The 12,957-nt window shown below is 35.0% G+C and overlaps 1 protein-coding gene across 7 annotated transcripts in view; it reads right to left on the bottom strand.

Annotated features, from left to right (window-relative positions):
- The window catches only part of LOC108719190 (piezo-type mechanosensitive ion channel component 2), a 225,938-nt gene that overhangs the window by 30,654 nt on the left and 182,327 nt on the right, over window positions 1-12,957 (bottom strand). For 4 of the 7 annotated variants that reach the window (XM_018267875.2, XM_041566359.1, XM_018267876.2 and 1 more), the window contains 6 exons: window positions 10,431-10,531; window positions 9,515-9,613; window positions 3,344-3,452; window positions 2,488-2,559; window positions 1,484-1,650; window positions 799-992 (listed from right to left, as the gene is read on the bottom strand). In XM_018267875.2, the coding sequence (XP_018123364.1) occupies window positions 799-992; window positions 1,484-1,650; window positions 2,488-2,559; window positions 3,344-3,452; window positions 9,515-9,613; window positions 10,431-10,531 (742 nt within the window). The remainder of the gene's footprint in view (window positions 1-798; window positions 993-1,483; window positions 1,651-2,487; window positions 2,560-3,343; window positions 3,453-9,514; window positions 9,614-10,430; window positions 10,532-12,957) is intronic. The other 3 variants (XM_018267880.2, XM_041566360.1, XM_018267881.2) reach the window with 1 other exon arrangement.

Here is a 12,957-nt window from a genome sequence, read left to right as displayed (position 1 = left end):
ATCTTATTTCAAAATACACCCCTTCCCTTTCCCTGGCTATTCTTGAGACACCACTTTCACCTTTGTCTACACCAGATTCAGTGGAAGTGTGAGGCTTCTTTTCCTGGAGCAGCCTCAGGGGCTTCAACAATTAATTGCAAGTAATGCAATATTATTCAATAGGTTGAGTTAGCCTTCTCTTTAGAATCAAGATGTATAACTACACAAGGATGAAGGTGGAATAACTATAGCTTCAAATAGGTGATAAATGTTTTTCTGCCCAAATGTTTTTGCACTTGTAACAGGGAACATTGTTTACGTTACTGTCAAGTAGACATTAAATTCTCAACATTATTATCTTTTTCAATCATACATTTCAATTAATGTCTGCAACAGTGTAAAATACACACATGAGAAAAATACATAATAAGCACTGTTTAAAATCTATATCTTTGGTATTTTATGCAGTTTGCAAACACAGGAACCCTGCTTACAGTTAAGCTATTTGTGAATGATGTACAAAGGGGTAAACTAAGAAGAAAGAACTTCAAGGTCCCAACCTTGGAGGATAGAAATATTGCAAAATTAGGGAGTTCAGTGTAGTTGTTATTGAGCAACAACTCTCAACACCCCTAACAGATATTGCAGGGAGTTGTGGCTTAGTAGCAGCTGAAAAGGGCAATATAATACAATTTCTGCTGATAGCATTACATTTTTAGCAAAGGATGCCCTGTAAAGTTGTGGCCTGGACAAGCTTCTGTTGTGTTTAACCCTAAACAGTTCAGGATGCTATAGTATGAAGCCCAACAACCCTTGTACCTGGATATGCTATCATGAGATGCAGCTGAGTCGGCACTGTCCATCCGTTTACTTGCCATCTTGTCATGGCTTTGGTGCCCAGATGCTGAACCAGATTGGTCATCAATTTTGTCAAGCCCTGACTCTCTAGAAAGGCTCATCATTATTTGGTTTTGGTAATACATGTGGATACTCTCTCGAGTAGGCACATTTCCCTGAAAAAAATACATGATTAGATATGTTTCTCTAATGTGCATACTTGCATTCTGCTCTTAACATCTGGCATAAAGTAGATTTCAGAACATTATATGGACTAACTAATAAATAACATAAAATACAATACAATAAATAGTGTAAACATATATCAGTATTGCTATAACTGACTGTAAAGCTTCCATGTAACCCTTTATGTTAATATCTGATACTTTGCGGAACACTATTTTAATTTTAAGATATTGGCAGCAACAAGTACATAGGAAAAGAATTCAAACAGTCAGAAGTCCTCTGACACTGTACAAATAAACTTTTTTTTTTCACAGGGGATTTCCGCCAATCATTATGCAAAACACAATTTTTGGGATGGAGGACCCATTTAATGCTATTCCATTATAGGAAGAGAGGTTCCTTTTCAACCAATATATGGTTTCTATCTATAAGGGATAAGACATGTTATGTCTAGCTCATGAGAAACTAAACATAGAATTACCTTTTTTATCTCTCTAGTCAGCATGCAGCGTTCAATGCCTAGAACTGTGGAAATATCAATATGTTCTCTTGAAATGGAGTTGAGCCAAGCCGTAAAACTATCAATTGTAGCAAGGAAGAGGACCCAGGTAAACTTCAGGATGTTAAATATTCTTTTGAAGATATTGTCTGCAATGCAAATGAGAGGTACAATTTAAGAAAGCCTCATGAGAGACAGAGCAAATGACTGAAAGCTCCTGTTAACTGTCAGCAGTGAACTTGAGTTGATTTTGTACCTCAATCAAATTTAGAGGTTTAACAACAGCAGCATTTTCATTTGATATGGAAGAGAGAAAGTAGGAAGCACAATGCACCATGTGTCCCAAGTTAAATAAATCCACAGGAACCCATGGATGCTGGTGGTGGAAGCTTTGTGCTAATTATAACCACAAATGAGAGTCAGGTCAAAAGGCAACTAAACCTCGGCACAAATAATGAATAATCCTTTAAGTGCTAAAAGGCTAAAGCCGACTGGTATATTACTATTTATTTATATATTTATCTCATTATTAAGATCAATACTTCATTCTCAACAACCTTGCTCACACAATTGTATAAAAGTCTTTAAAAGAACATTCTGTGTGTTTATTCTCTCTGCACTATCCACTCCCTTTGTTATATGAAGTGATTAGGTTTCTCAACTGGTGCCTTACCAACGCCACTCCAATTAATTTGACTTACAAGCAAATTTGTCAATTTAAAGTCTGCATAAGCATTAACACTGTTGCAAGCTCTCACTTACTAGTATGTATTAATAACATGCTACTAATTATGTTGTAGGTCTTTCTTTTTACAATTTGAACTGTGAGCTCTTTGGAGAAGAGCCCTCACTCCAGCTGTATGTCATGTTTAGCTCTTAGAGAACTCTTGTTTGAAACATTTTGCTAAAGGAATGTATGTGCTCAGCATGCCATGTAAATATATGTTATGTAAAATAAGAAGTCCTGTTCTGTAAGGTTGCCTTACCTGGGCCATCTGATTTCTTTTTCCCATTCTCTTTTTCTTCTTCTTTTTCCTCACATTCAACAATAACGTCACCTAAAAATAAACAATAGTTTAAAAATAACTGAGGGATTTTTTTTATTAAAAAAAACTCATGCCAATCAATTCTATTATCTGCATCTGGATAAAGCTGCTAGTTGTGAGTGACACAACACACAATACTGCCGCAGTTTGGGTGAATCAAATAGTTGAAAACATTGGACTCTGTATAGGTAGTTTTATAGCAAAATACAGTAATATTCACTTGTGTGACTTGATATATTGGTAGTAACTAGTTACCTTCTAGCCAGGGTCAGACTGGAGGGCCTGGGGCCCACCGGGGCTGCTTTCCCAGGGCCCCCCTCCACCGCCACTGCTATGCTGTCGCGGTGCTACCACGTGCACACTATGTTTTTGGCTTCTTTTAGCAGGAAGAAGCCTCTGGATCTGGGTGGGGATCTGGGCCGGCAGGGCCCACAAGAGCCTGGGGTCCACCGGGGTTTTTTCCAGGTGGCCCAGTCGGACCCTGATTCTAGCTGACCTCCTCATTCAATCAGTATCAGCAGGTTACTACTTAAACCTTAATGAAAACACTCTGCTTCATAAAGTTATCCATAATAATAGCAAAACTATAGAAACACCTTTAAATGATGATAATATCTAAACAAATGAATTAATTAGACACACCAACTGCATTTTGTAAAATGTACTGACCCCCCTTTATCTGGTCACTGATGTTCCCAGTTTCTACATTGTGCACTGTCTTTAGTAAACATGGCTCCTCCACTGTCTTGAACTTTCCCTGCCCCATGTACCTTTGCTAACTTATTGTATGTCTTACCTGCAATAATGCCCTTTCGTCTCATTTCCCTCTCCTTTTCTTCTTTGTTTTCCTTGCTTCTTTGTCTAAGGGCTGTTTTTGGATCAGTAATCCATGCTTGGTAAATAAACTAAACAGAACAGAGTTATTTAGAAGATAAACCTGCGAATATTGCATTTGACCATACGAAAGAATAAGATAGATAGATAGATGGAAGAGAGATGACAGAGAGGAATAGATAAGGAGATAGATGTACCTTGTTTTACAGTATGTTTGTTGAGTTACCATTTTTAAATATATAGTGAACATATTATTATTACTTTATTAATGTAGTCACAGAAACAGAAATTGTAGTACTAAGAAACTTCCCAATATACATTAATTACACATTTTCAGTGGCTTTAAAGTTTGTATTGTTAATACGAAATTGTAAATATAATTGCTATTGGTTAAGAATTTAAAAAACAATATAGCAGAAGGCCTTTGATTAACAGACCTGTAAAGATCTTTGCGAGGCGGACTCTTGCTATGTTGTTTTAAAAAAACAGAAGCACCAGTGCAGAAATGGACAGATAAATACTGCTTTCAGTTGCAATATAGTTACAAATAACTGCAAAATGTACACAGGAAAGTGACTTAGAATTATATTTTGTTTCATAAGAAAATGTTATTTTTGAATATTTAGTGGCAGTTGTTGTAGTAACCTCCAGAGTTATAGCTGATGCTGCTTCAGTTTAAGTGAGAAAAGAAAACCTGTCTTTTTTGTGGCAACCAATAACTAACGGTGAAAGTACTTCAGTTCTTCATAGTTTTATTCCAGCAGCAAGTTTTATTTAGCACTGTTACAATACTTCAGGAGCAAGAGCTATCTTTTACCCTGCAGGTATATGCCAGGTCTGTTGAGGTACATCTACAGTATTCTGAACACTTGGGCCACCTACAAGTCAGGGTGAGAAATAACCCCAGTCCTGACACTCCCAATAATATTGCTAATCAGTCCTAAGTGGGCACCAAAGTTGAAGTCTCTTCAAATAATTCAGTCAATGTCTAAATGTCTAAATGATCAGAGCTAGTAAACAGGCAGGGACATGAAAATGACTACTAGGCTTCTGGGGTTTATAACAACAGAGACAGAGTTACAGGCATACCATAGGCTTTAGGGGCAGTAGGGGTGTAACTTCATAGGAAGCTGACATAATGACTGCAGGGGGCTCAGGAGGTATGGGGGCCACATGAGGCCCTAACTCATGTACAATTTCAATAAATAATGGTAAAAACAGTAAAACCTCTTGACATTTTGGGGGCCTGAAAAATCATTTGCTAGTAATATCTAGTTACCTGGGAATGACACTTGTCGCTCAGCACAGCCTCAAACCATAGATCTAAAGTTCAAGCTGAGCAACACCTATGAATAACAATTTTTAAAAAAACATTCTATTGGGAATGCATGCCTTGTGACTTCAACTCCCAAAGGACAAAATCAGTTTGACATTGCAGACCTGTACATTTAAAAAAGTGTTACCAGAGGTCTTTCTTTTGCTTATTTTTATGGTCAATAATATGCTTTTCTTTGAACAGAACTGTGAGACACTAATTAATGGGATTTCACTGGGCAAGTACCATATATTTGTAAATGAGCGAATTAGTTCAATATCTGAATGCCAAAATTGTGTGTATTTTGGGCTTACTTGACCATAAATGAAATTCAGTGATATGAATCTCCAAGTTGTATGACATAAGCAGAGTTTATCTGTGGTCCACAGTTAACACAATATATTATTTGATACACCCTGTGTGTGTTGGTGTCACTGGTGCAGGTTCATTTTATCACATGAAGCAGATGTGATGATAGTACACTGGCTGCAATAGATTCTGTACGTATGCTGTTCAGAAAACCACATCTGTATATCAGAAATATTTTTAAGGAAGAGTAAAAATGTCATTACAGGTACAACTTAGTATATATTTGTAAACATAACTGAAATCTAGTTGTAAGCTCAAATTTTTTTTTAGCAAAAATCAACATACAGTATAGTACACATATTAACACACCATTTTGCTTCCAAGGAAAGAAAAGATCATTTGAAGAACAATTTCAATGTTAACAGTTTTTTGACAGACAAGTCAGTCACTATCTTTGGAATTATCATCTGGTTCATCAAATGATAATCCTTGTAAAAGTTATTTTACTTTTAACTTAGCATGCAAGACAACAAGAAAAGCACATGCAGAAAACCAAGCATTACTAACAGGCATGCATTAAATGGCATATAGACACCTTGGTCTCAGGGAAGCTGGAGTTTACAGAGTTAATACTGTTAGACTTGTTTGCAGTAAGTTTCGGCACAGGGCTTTAAAGCTATATTGTAGCATATTAAGTAAAAATGTTCCTATAATGTGTTTGCCAAAAATGTTTAACCTAATACTTGTGCTAGTTAAAATCCATCTCCTGATCAGTGGCAGAACTGCAATCCCCATCATTCATAGTCACTTTCTAGACAGCAATGTATATCAGTAGTTAAAAGTAAACATCAGTCAGACAAGCACTCCTCATCCTGTTGAACTATATGTATTGTGTGAATAACAGATATCACCCACATTTCCTATTGGTCAGCTTAAATGCATGAGGAGTGCAGACCCAACCATGTAAGAGGTCAACTGATTAGAAACTAATGTGTGTGAGATGAGGCAGTTTTAAGTTATCCTATCCCAGGCGCTTGTCATTTCAATTGTTTGAAATCATCAGCCACTTTAGATGAAAACTAATACTATGCAAATTGCATAGAAAGCACTACCAAAATGTCAGGAAATAAAAGCTGAACACCCAACTAGCTGATATCAATGACTTGTCTGCTCTAAAGAAAGTTATCATTGGATGATAGCTTCTTAAACATCCTATTTGCCACTGAAACCTGGTCACACTTTATTATTTGCTTCTTCCATCCATGTAGTCCAGGGATGTCCATTTTCATTCAGTTGTTGAAGGCCACACCATCCCTACACTATATGACAAGAAGTATCCAGACACCATTAATGGATTTGGCCACTTCAAAGTAGTACAGGCAGGTGTTTGGAAATCTTTGGTCATATAGTGCATTAGAATGTCTTTTACTATTTTACCCAATATCCCCGTGTGACAGTTTTGCTTCCGATACCACCATATATTGCATGATTTATACTTTATGTGAATGTATTCTCTGGAGGAATACTTTTCCTCAAAATAATTTTTCTTTAACTCATAACAGTTATAAATGTGCTAAGCTTTATCCACTAGGTAGATAATGAGATGATAATCTGCATAGATAGATACAGTCTATAGAATGTAAATTGGAAATATATATATAATGGAACATTACTTTATTCATTGAGTATTTGAATACATTTACTTTCAGATATGTTGTAGAAGTATTCCGCAGCTAATGTTTTAGAGCTTAGCATTTATGGATTAAGCACAAAATGGAAAATCGAAGACTATATACCTATATATGGATGATTTAATGCAGTTGCAGTGTGGTTCAATGCAATCAGTAACGTTGGCTCTAGTATAGTTGTTGCAGTCCCACAACATAAAATACGGAACAGGCTGTGGCTGCAGCTCAGATCAGGGACTGATACTCCAGGTTAGCCAGTTGCCAATTCCACCCATCTGACCAGAAGCCATGATCATTTCTGACAGTCACAAATACTGACCCATTAGCCCCATGATAATAGGGATGGATAAGAAATGAAATGACAAGGGGAGTGGTATTGCAATTTAACTGGTACAAAATGATTCTTGCTTTATCAGTAAGTCATAAAATGTAGCTTCTTTTATAAGGTGGTTGTGAAAATAGTTGATTTTTGTGCAATATGGTTAATTATAGATTTTGAGTTCATTTTACACGCCATTGCTTTTACTGCTGCTCTGAAGCTTGTGTATAGTCCTGTCTGAGTATAGCTCAGTTACTTATAACTTGTATGATTTTGTCTGAACTAATAAATTGTGGATTTACAGTATACAGTACAATTTGCTGATGGTGAGAGGAGAACCACAGGGGTTGCACCAGTTCCATATAAGGTAGTCAGCTTACAATAAATTTACTGTGGTGCAAGCTGGTGTGTTAGTCTGCTACGTCAGGTAGAGAGAGGTCAGGGTAAATGCTGAGCTCCCAAATATTCACCTTCCATTATGCCATAACCTGCTGGGTAGGACTACACTGCTGCATGTTTACTATTTCCATGCTAACACTTTAGAAACACAGTTAAAAGACCAGTAACATCAAAAAATGAAATTGTTTTAAAGTAATAAATATATAATGCAGTGTTGCCCTGCACTGGTAAAACTGGTGTGTTTGCTTCAGAAACACTGCTATTGTTTATATAAATAAGCTGCTGTGTAGCAATGGGGGCAGCCATTCAAAGGAGAAAAGGCTCAAGTTACACAGCAGATAAGCTCTGTAGAACATAATGTTATCTGTTATCCATTATTCATCCTGTGCCATATAGCCGTTTTTCATTTTCCGCCATTGCTACTCAGCAGCTTGTTTATATGAACTATAGTAGTGTTTCTGAAGCAAACAGATCAGTTTTACCAGTGCAGGGCAACAGTACATGATATTTTTATTACTTTAAAACACTTTCAGTTTTTGGTGTTACTGTTCCTTTAAATATATGAAGTGGCTCCTCAAGATAACAATAGTGTTTTTTCAGTTAAAGGGATTCTGTCATGGAAAAATGCATCAGTTAATAGTGCTGATCCACTAGAATTCTGCACTGAAATCCATTACTGAAAATAGCAAATGGATTTTTTTTTAGATTTAATTTTGAAATCTAACAAGGGGCTAGACATGTTGGTTTCCCAGGTGTCCTCAGTCATGTGACTTCAGTCACTCTTTACTGCTGCACTGCAAGTTGGAGTGATATCATCTCTCCTACACCCCCCAGTAGCCCATCAGCAGAACAATGGAAATGTAACTAGATAACAGCTCCCTGACATCTGCATTGCTAAAAATGCTTCCATGCCCCACCTAGAGGTAGATATGAGAATAGCACTCAATAGTAAAAATCCCAGCACCACTGCAACTCTAGTTGCCCTGAGAAACAATAGCTTATCTGAAAGCAATTCTATTGTGAAGTGCTGACTTTCTGAAAGCACAGGCTAAAGCAAAATTACATGATATGGCTGCCTACACACCAATATCACAACTAAAAAAATGCATTTATTGGTTCAGGAAAAACATATAAAATGGTAGTTATTTGTAATGTAAACAGTGCAATTTAGAAATAAAAACTACACCATAAAAATCATGACAGAATCACTTTAACATAAACCCTAGTATAATGAGAGGGTAAGGAAGAGTGGCCCAAATATTGCAAAAATTGATTTATTTATTTTTGTGCTTTATTCAGCCCATTCAATTTTAAGCAGCACGGTACTTTTAGAAGAATAGGAAACGCCATGATTGCCTATCATGTATTAAACTACATCTACCTCTGTACTATTTACCGTAAGTTAAACAGCATGGCTGTTATTCTGGTAGCCAGAGAGGAAACTGTACAGAATGTGTCTGAATGAGACAAAACTATGTTTTTGTCCTCTGTCAAAGTTCAGCAATTTTTAATTAACTATTGAAATATGTTTTCAATAGTATGTTTGCAACACATTCTGAACACAAGAATTTATTATACCAAACCAAATAAAGTGTACATTTCTGATCACTTTTCCTACTAAAAGAAAATTATGAAATGAGAGACTTGCGGCTGTATTTATCTTTATTTCCAACAGCATTATGCAGTCTCTGAGTGCCTTACCAGCTTCCTGAGAGAGAGAGAGAACAGCACACTGCCTACCCCTCCTCTGAATGCATGCAGTTTAGTTTGACTTCAACAACAGAAACAATGGTAATGTCATGGGAATGGAAATGCCATCGTCTGCATTGTCCTCTGTAATATTTCACAACACACTGAGTGAATGGGATATGATTTCATCAGACTCATCAAATCATCTCTTTGAAAATGTTTGGAATTGGTTCAAATGAATTAGAAATAGCCATATCATAACTTCAAACTGTATTCTGGTTGCATCTTTACAAAGACACCCAAACACTGCATAGAGAGGAGATACAGAGGAGGCATTTATAGAGGATACAATACACTAATATACTACTTTTTGGGTCATGTTTTGCACACACGTTAAAAATGTCTTATGAATACCTTTGCAGCTCTGATTAAATATTGAAGAATTGTTTTAGGCAGTTTAATGACAGACTTTGGCAAGGCTATAATGGCTGATGCAAACTTTCCAATAGCTCTCTAAAAGAAGGACAAAGCATTAGCAATTAGAAGACATTGAAAAACTGAATTAATACTGCGTAAAGGTTAGTGTTATGGAACAGAAAGCTACAGGAACACACAACATATTTTTATTTTAAATGCACTTTACTGAAAAAAGATAGCCACTATCCAATGAGGCCAGTTATTAGTTGTAATAATTAGTATTCTACACACTAGCCCAACTTTAGTTACTGGTGATTAGATAATTCTACATCTACATGCATGGTAACATTTGCTCAGTTTAGTATTAGTACAGGAATTAGTGTAGTTCAATCACAAACTTAATACAAATGACTTTTGCTGTAACAAAGCTTTGCTTTACAACAAGGAAAGAAGTGATTGATTGCAATGGAAAAGATTTGTCTTTGGAACCCACATATTTTAATTCAAGACCTGTATCCTCTATGTATTACACTGTATTTTTAAAAACTAAAACTAACTGGAAACTATTTAAATTGCATTTTCTGCAAACTGCACCATTAGTGTGCTGTCAGTTATTTTCTCATCTGCTTAAAGTTTTAACATGAAAATGAAAAACTTTTTTATGTACCTTTTGCAAAATAAGACAATCAAACCAAAAAACATCTCTAACATAATAAAAGCTTAGTCAATGCCTTTGTGCAAGCTGCATTGCAACTGAATGAATCCAATTATTCATGTCAGTATTAGACATAACTAACAGAGAACAGGAAACCATAAATGCAAGGTGCTTAACAGTTCTCCCAATATGTTGACAAGCTGCTCTCTCTAGCAAAGATTTGTCCATCGTGCATTTATCAGCTCTACCCAAGCATACCTGGAAGGCAGATTTTTTTCTAGGCTCTTCTTCTTTTTTGTCATCCTCATCTTCTTCTTCACTGTCCGTCTCAAATAAATAATAATCACCGCTTTTCACCACTAAGTGAAATAAAATAGTTACTTGTATCTAACATTTTGCACAAGAGCTTTTAATTTATGCAAAGTCACAAACTACTGCTATCAGTATAATCAAAGCTTCACACATACCCGTGCACATATACATATATTTTAAATAACATAAGACTTTCTTTCTGTCCTGGTCTGCAGAAAGGAAAGCTGTGGTCTTCGACTACTGTGAAACACAGATGGGTATTATCCTGTGAAATTACAGTAACATGTTCACTCTACTATTCTGCACAAAGGAACAAAAGGTAGGTTAGCTGTAATTATACGTCATTCGTGAGAAAACACATATTGCAGAAGAAGACATTGAAAGAATATATATGTTTAGGGCTAGGTAAAAGGCTTATGCTTAAATGTGGCACAATGGCTGTTTATAGCACTTGATGTGTCTAACTACACCCATAGTGTATAAAAAGAGCATATTGTGCCATATTTCTAGTATATTTGAATTACAAGGTTCAGTCGTTTACACAAACATACTTGAAAAAAGACCAAATAAAATTAAATTATCTTGTAAATTAGAGAGGTATTGTGTACAGCAATCAAGAAGTCCTTCAGACAACTACACTTTAAACAACTGGACTTTACCCAGACTGATATCTAACCTTTTAACCTGTATTAATATTGCAAATAATTGTGATTACTGGATTAATTACAGCATGCTGACTGGGATAAAGAAATTTAATAACAGAACTATAATTTCCTTATTATAGTGCACTCCCAAGACTTAACACATTTATGTGCAAAACTCAATTTAGCTGACTTTTAACAATATAGCACACTAATTCATGTAAAGTATATGATCCATGTTCATATATATATATGTGGCTTTTGCTCATTAACTAAAATATGGTCCCCATATCTGTGCAATTCTGGGACTGTAACATTAAAACCTAACAACCTTTGTAATCACATCTTTCATTACATTGCCATCCTTTGTTTGTTAAAACTAGCAGTATATAAAGATATACATTAGATTGTCTATATGTTTTCCAGAAAGGAAAAAAGCAGATGGCAGATGCTGCATCTTAAACTTTTCTATAGCATTCAAAAGTGTAATTTCATTCATTTCTCACAGTTCTACAATATTTTGGTGTTTTGTTTGCCCAAAAATTCAGAAAGACCTTTTGCCTCCATGTTAGTTATTATGAAAAGACCTATGCCTTGTATCCTTGAACAGAAAATGTTATTTATTTAATGTTTTGTCTTATAACCAAGGTTTGTAAAAGATAAAAAAAAAACAACAACAAAAAATAAAACAAAAGGAAAAATATTTAATCAGCATGAATACAATGGATGCCACAAATTTACTGGACAATACCAAATGAATGGTTTAATACAGACCCCAACTATGGTTATATTCAGATTCCACATGACAAGTGAACATTTTGCCCCATCATTATAAACTCCTGACATCAGTAAACAATACAATATTTGTGCACATGGAGTGCAAATAGTTTCAGTTTAAGAAATTAATATGAATGGACATAAGGTACTAAGTAAATATATATATATATATATATATATATATATATATATATATACACACACACACACAGTGTATATTGTATAAATAAACAAATTAAATGTATCTGAATTTGCATTTATTTACAATGATACTTTATGATATTTTGATTTATTTTAAAAAGTTCAGTATTCATACTTTAGCTGCATCATAATAATGAGGGCAAAATTGCACAGAACAACTCAACAGTGGAACAGAATACTTTCTACCAGTAAATACTGATTATATCTTATTTTTATGGGGATCTAAAGCAAAAAATAAAATAAAGGAATTCGCTCAGAGTAATTGTCTTCTATATTCTATTGTGGGTTTATCAAGTATATTAAGCAGTTTTACACAGCAAAATAGGGCTTGTGGTTCAGCAGCTGTTTCTGCCCATCCAAGGATTTCTTAAACACGAAAGGGGCCTCTCAAATGAGAAAACTCTGTATTGTATATATTGCTGCCCCCCTCTCTGGCAATTAATAAGCTGTGGCAACAGGTGGAGGGAAGGGTCTACTTATAGTACATTATCTATTTAACAAGTTCTGTCATAAATCTGATATTGGCCTGATGCTCTCATTGACTTATGTACAGAAAAATTATTTTTTTATTTTTCACTTTAGATCCCCTTTAACTTTCTTGAAATGTAACCTTACTTAACTGAAAATAACAAATGGTTTACAAAATACAATTGTGACTTATATTTATATATTCTTGAAAATAATAGTAGAAGTTTCATTCACACACACATATATATATATATATATATATATATATATATATATATATTTTATATATATATATATATATATATAAAATTCTTTCTCCCAATACGAGACTTTCATTTACAGTATTAGAAAGTTCAAGTCAGATGCACTGAAATAAATAATATGAG

The sequence above is a fragment of the Xenopus laevis genome, chromosome 6L (assembly GCF_017654675.1).
Source record: "Xenopus laevis strain J_2021 chromosome 6L, Xenopus_laevis_v10.1, whole genome shotgun sequence".
Lineage (NCBI taxonomy): Eukaryota > Metazoa > Chordata > Amphibia > Anura > Pipidae > Xenopus > Xenopus laevis.
This window is presented reverse-complemented; position numbering and strand designations above follow the sequence as displayed.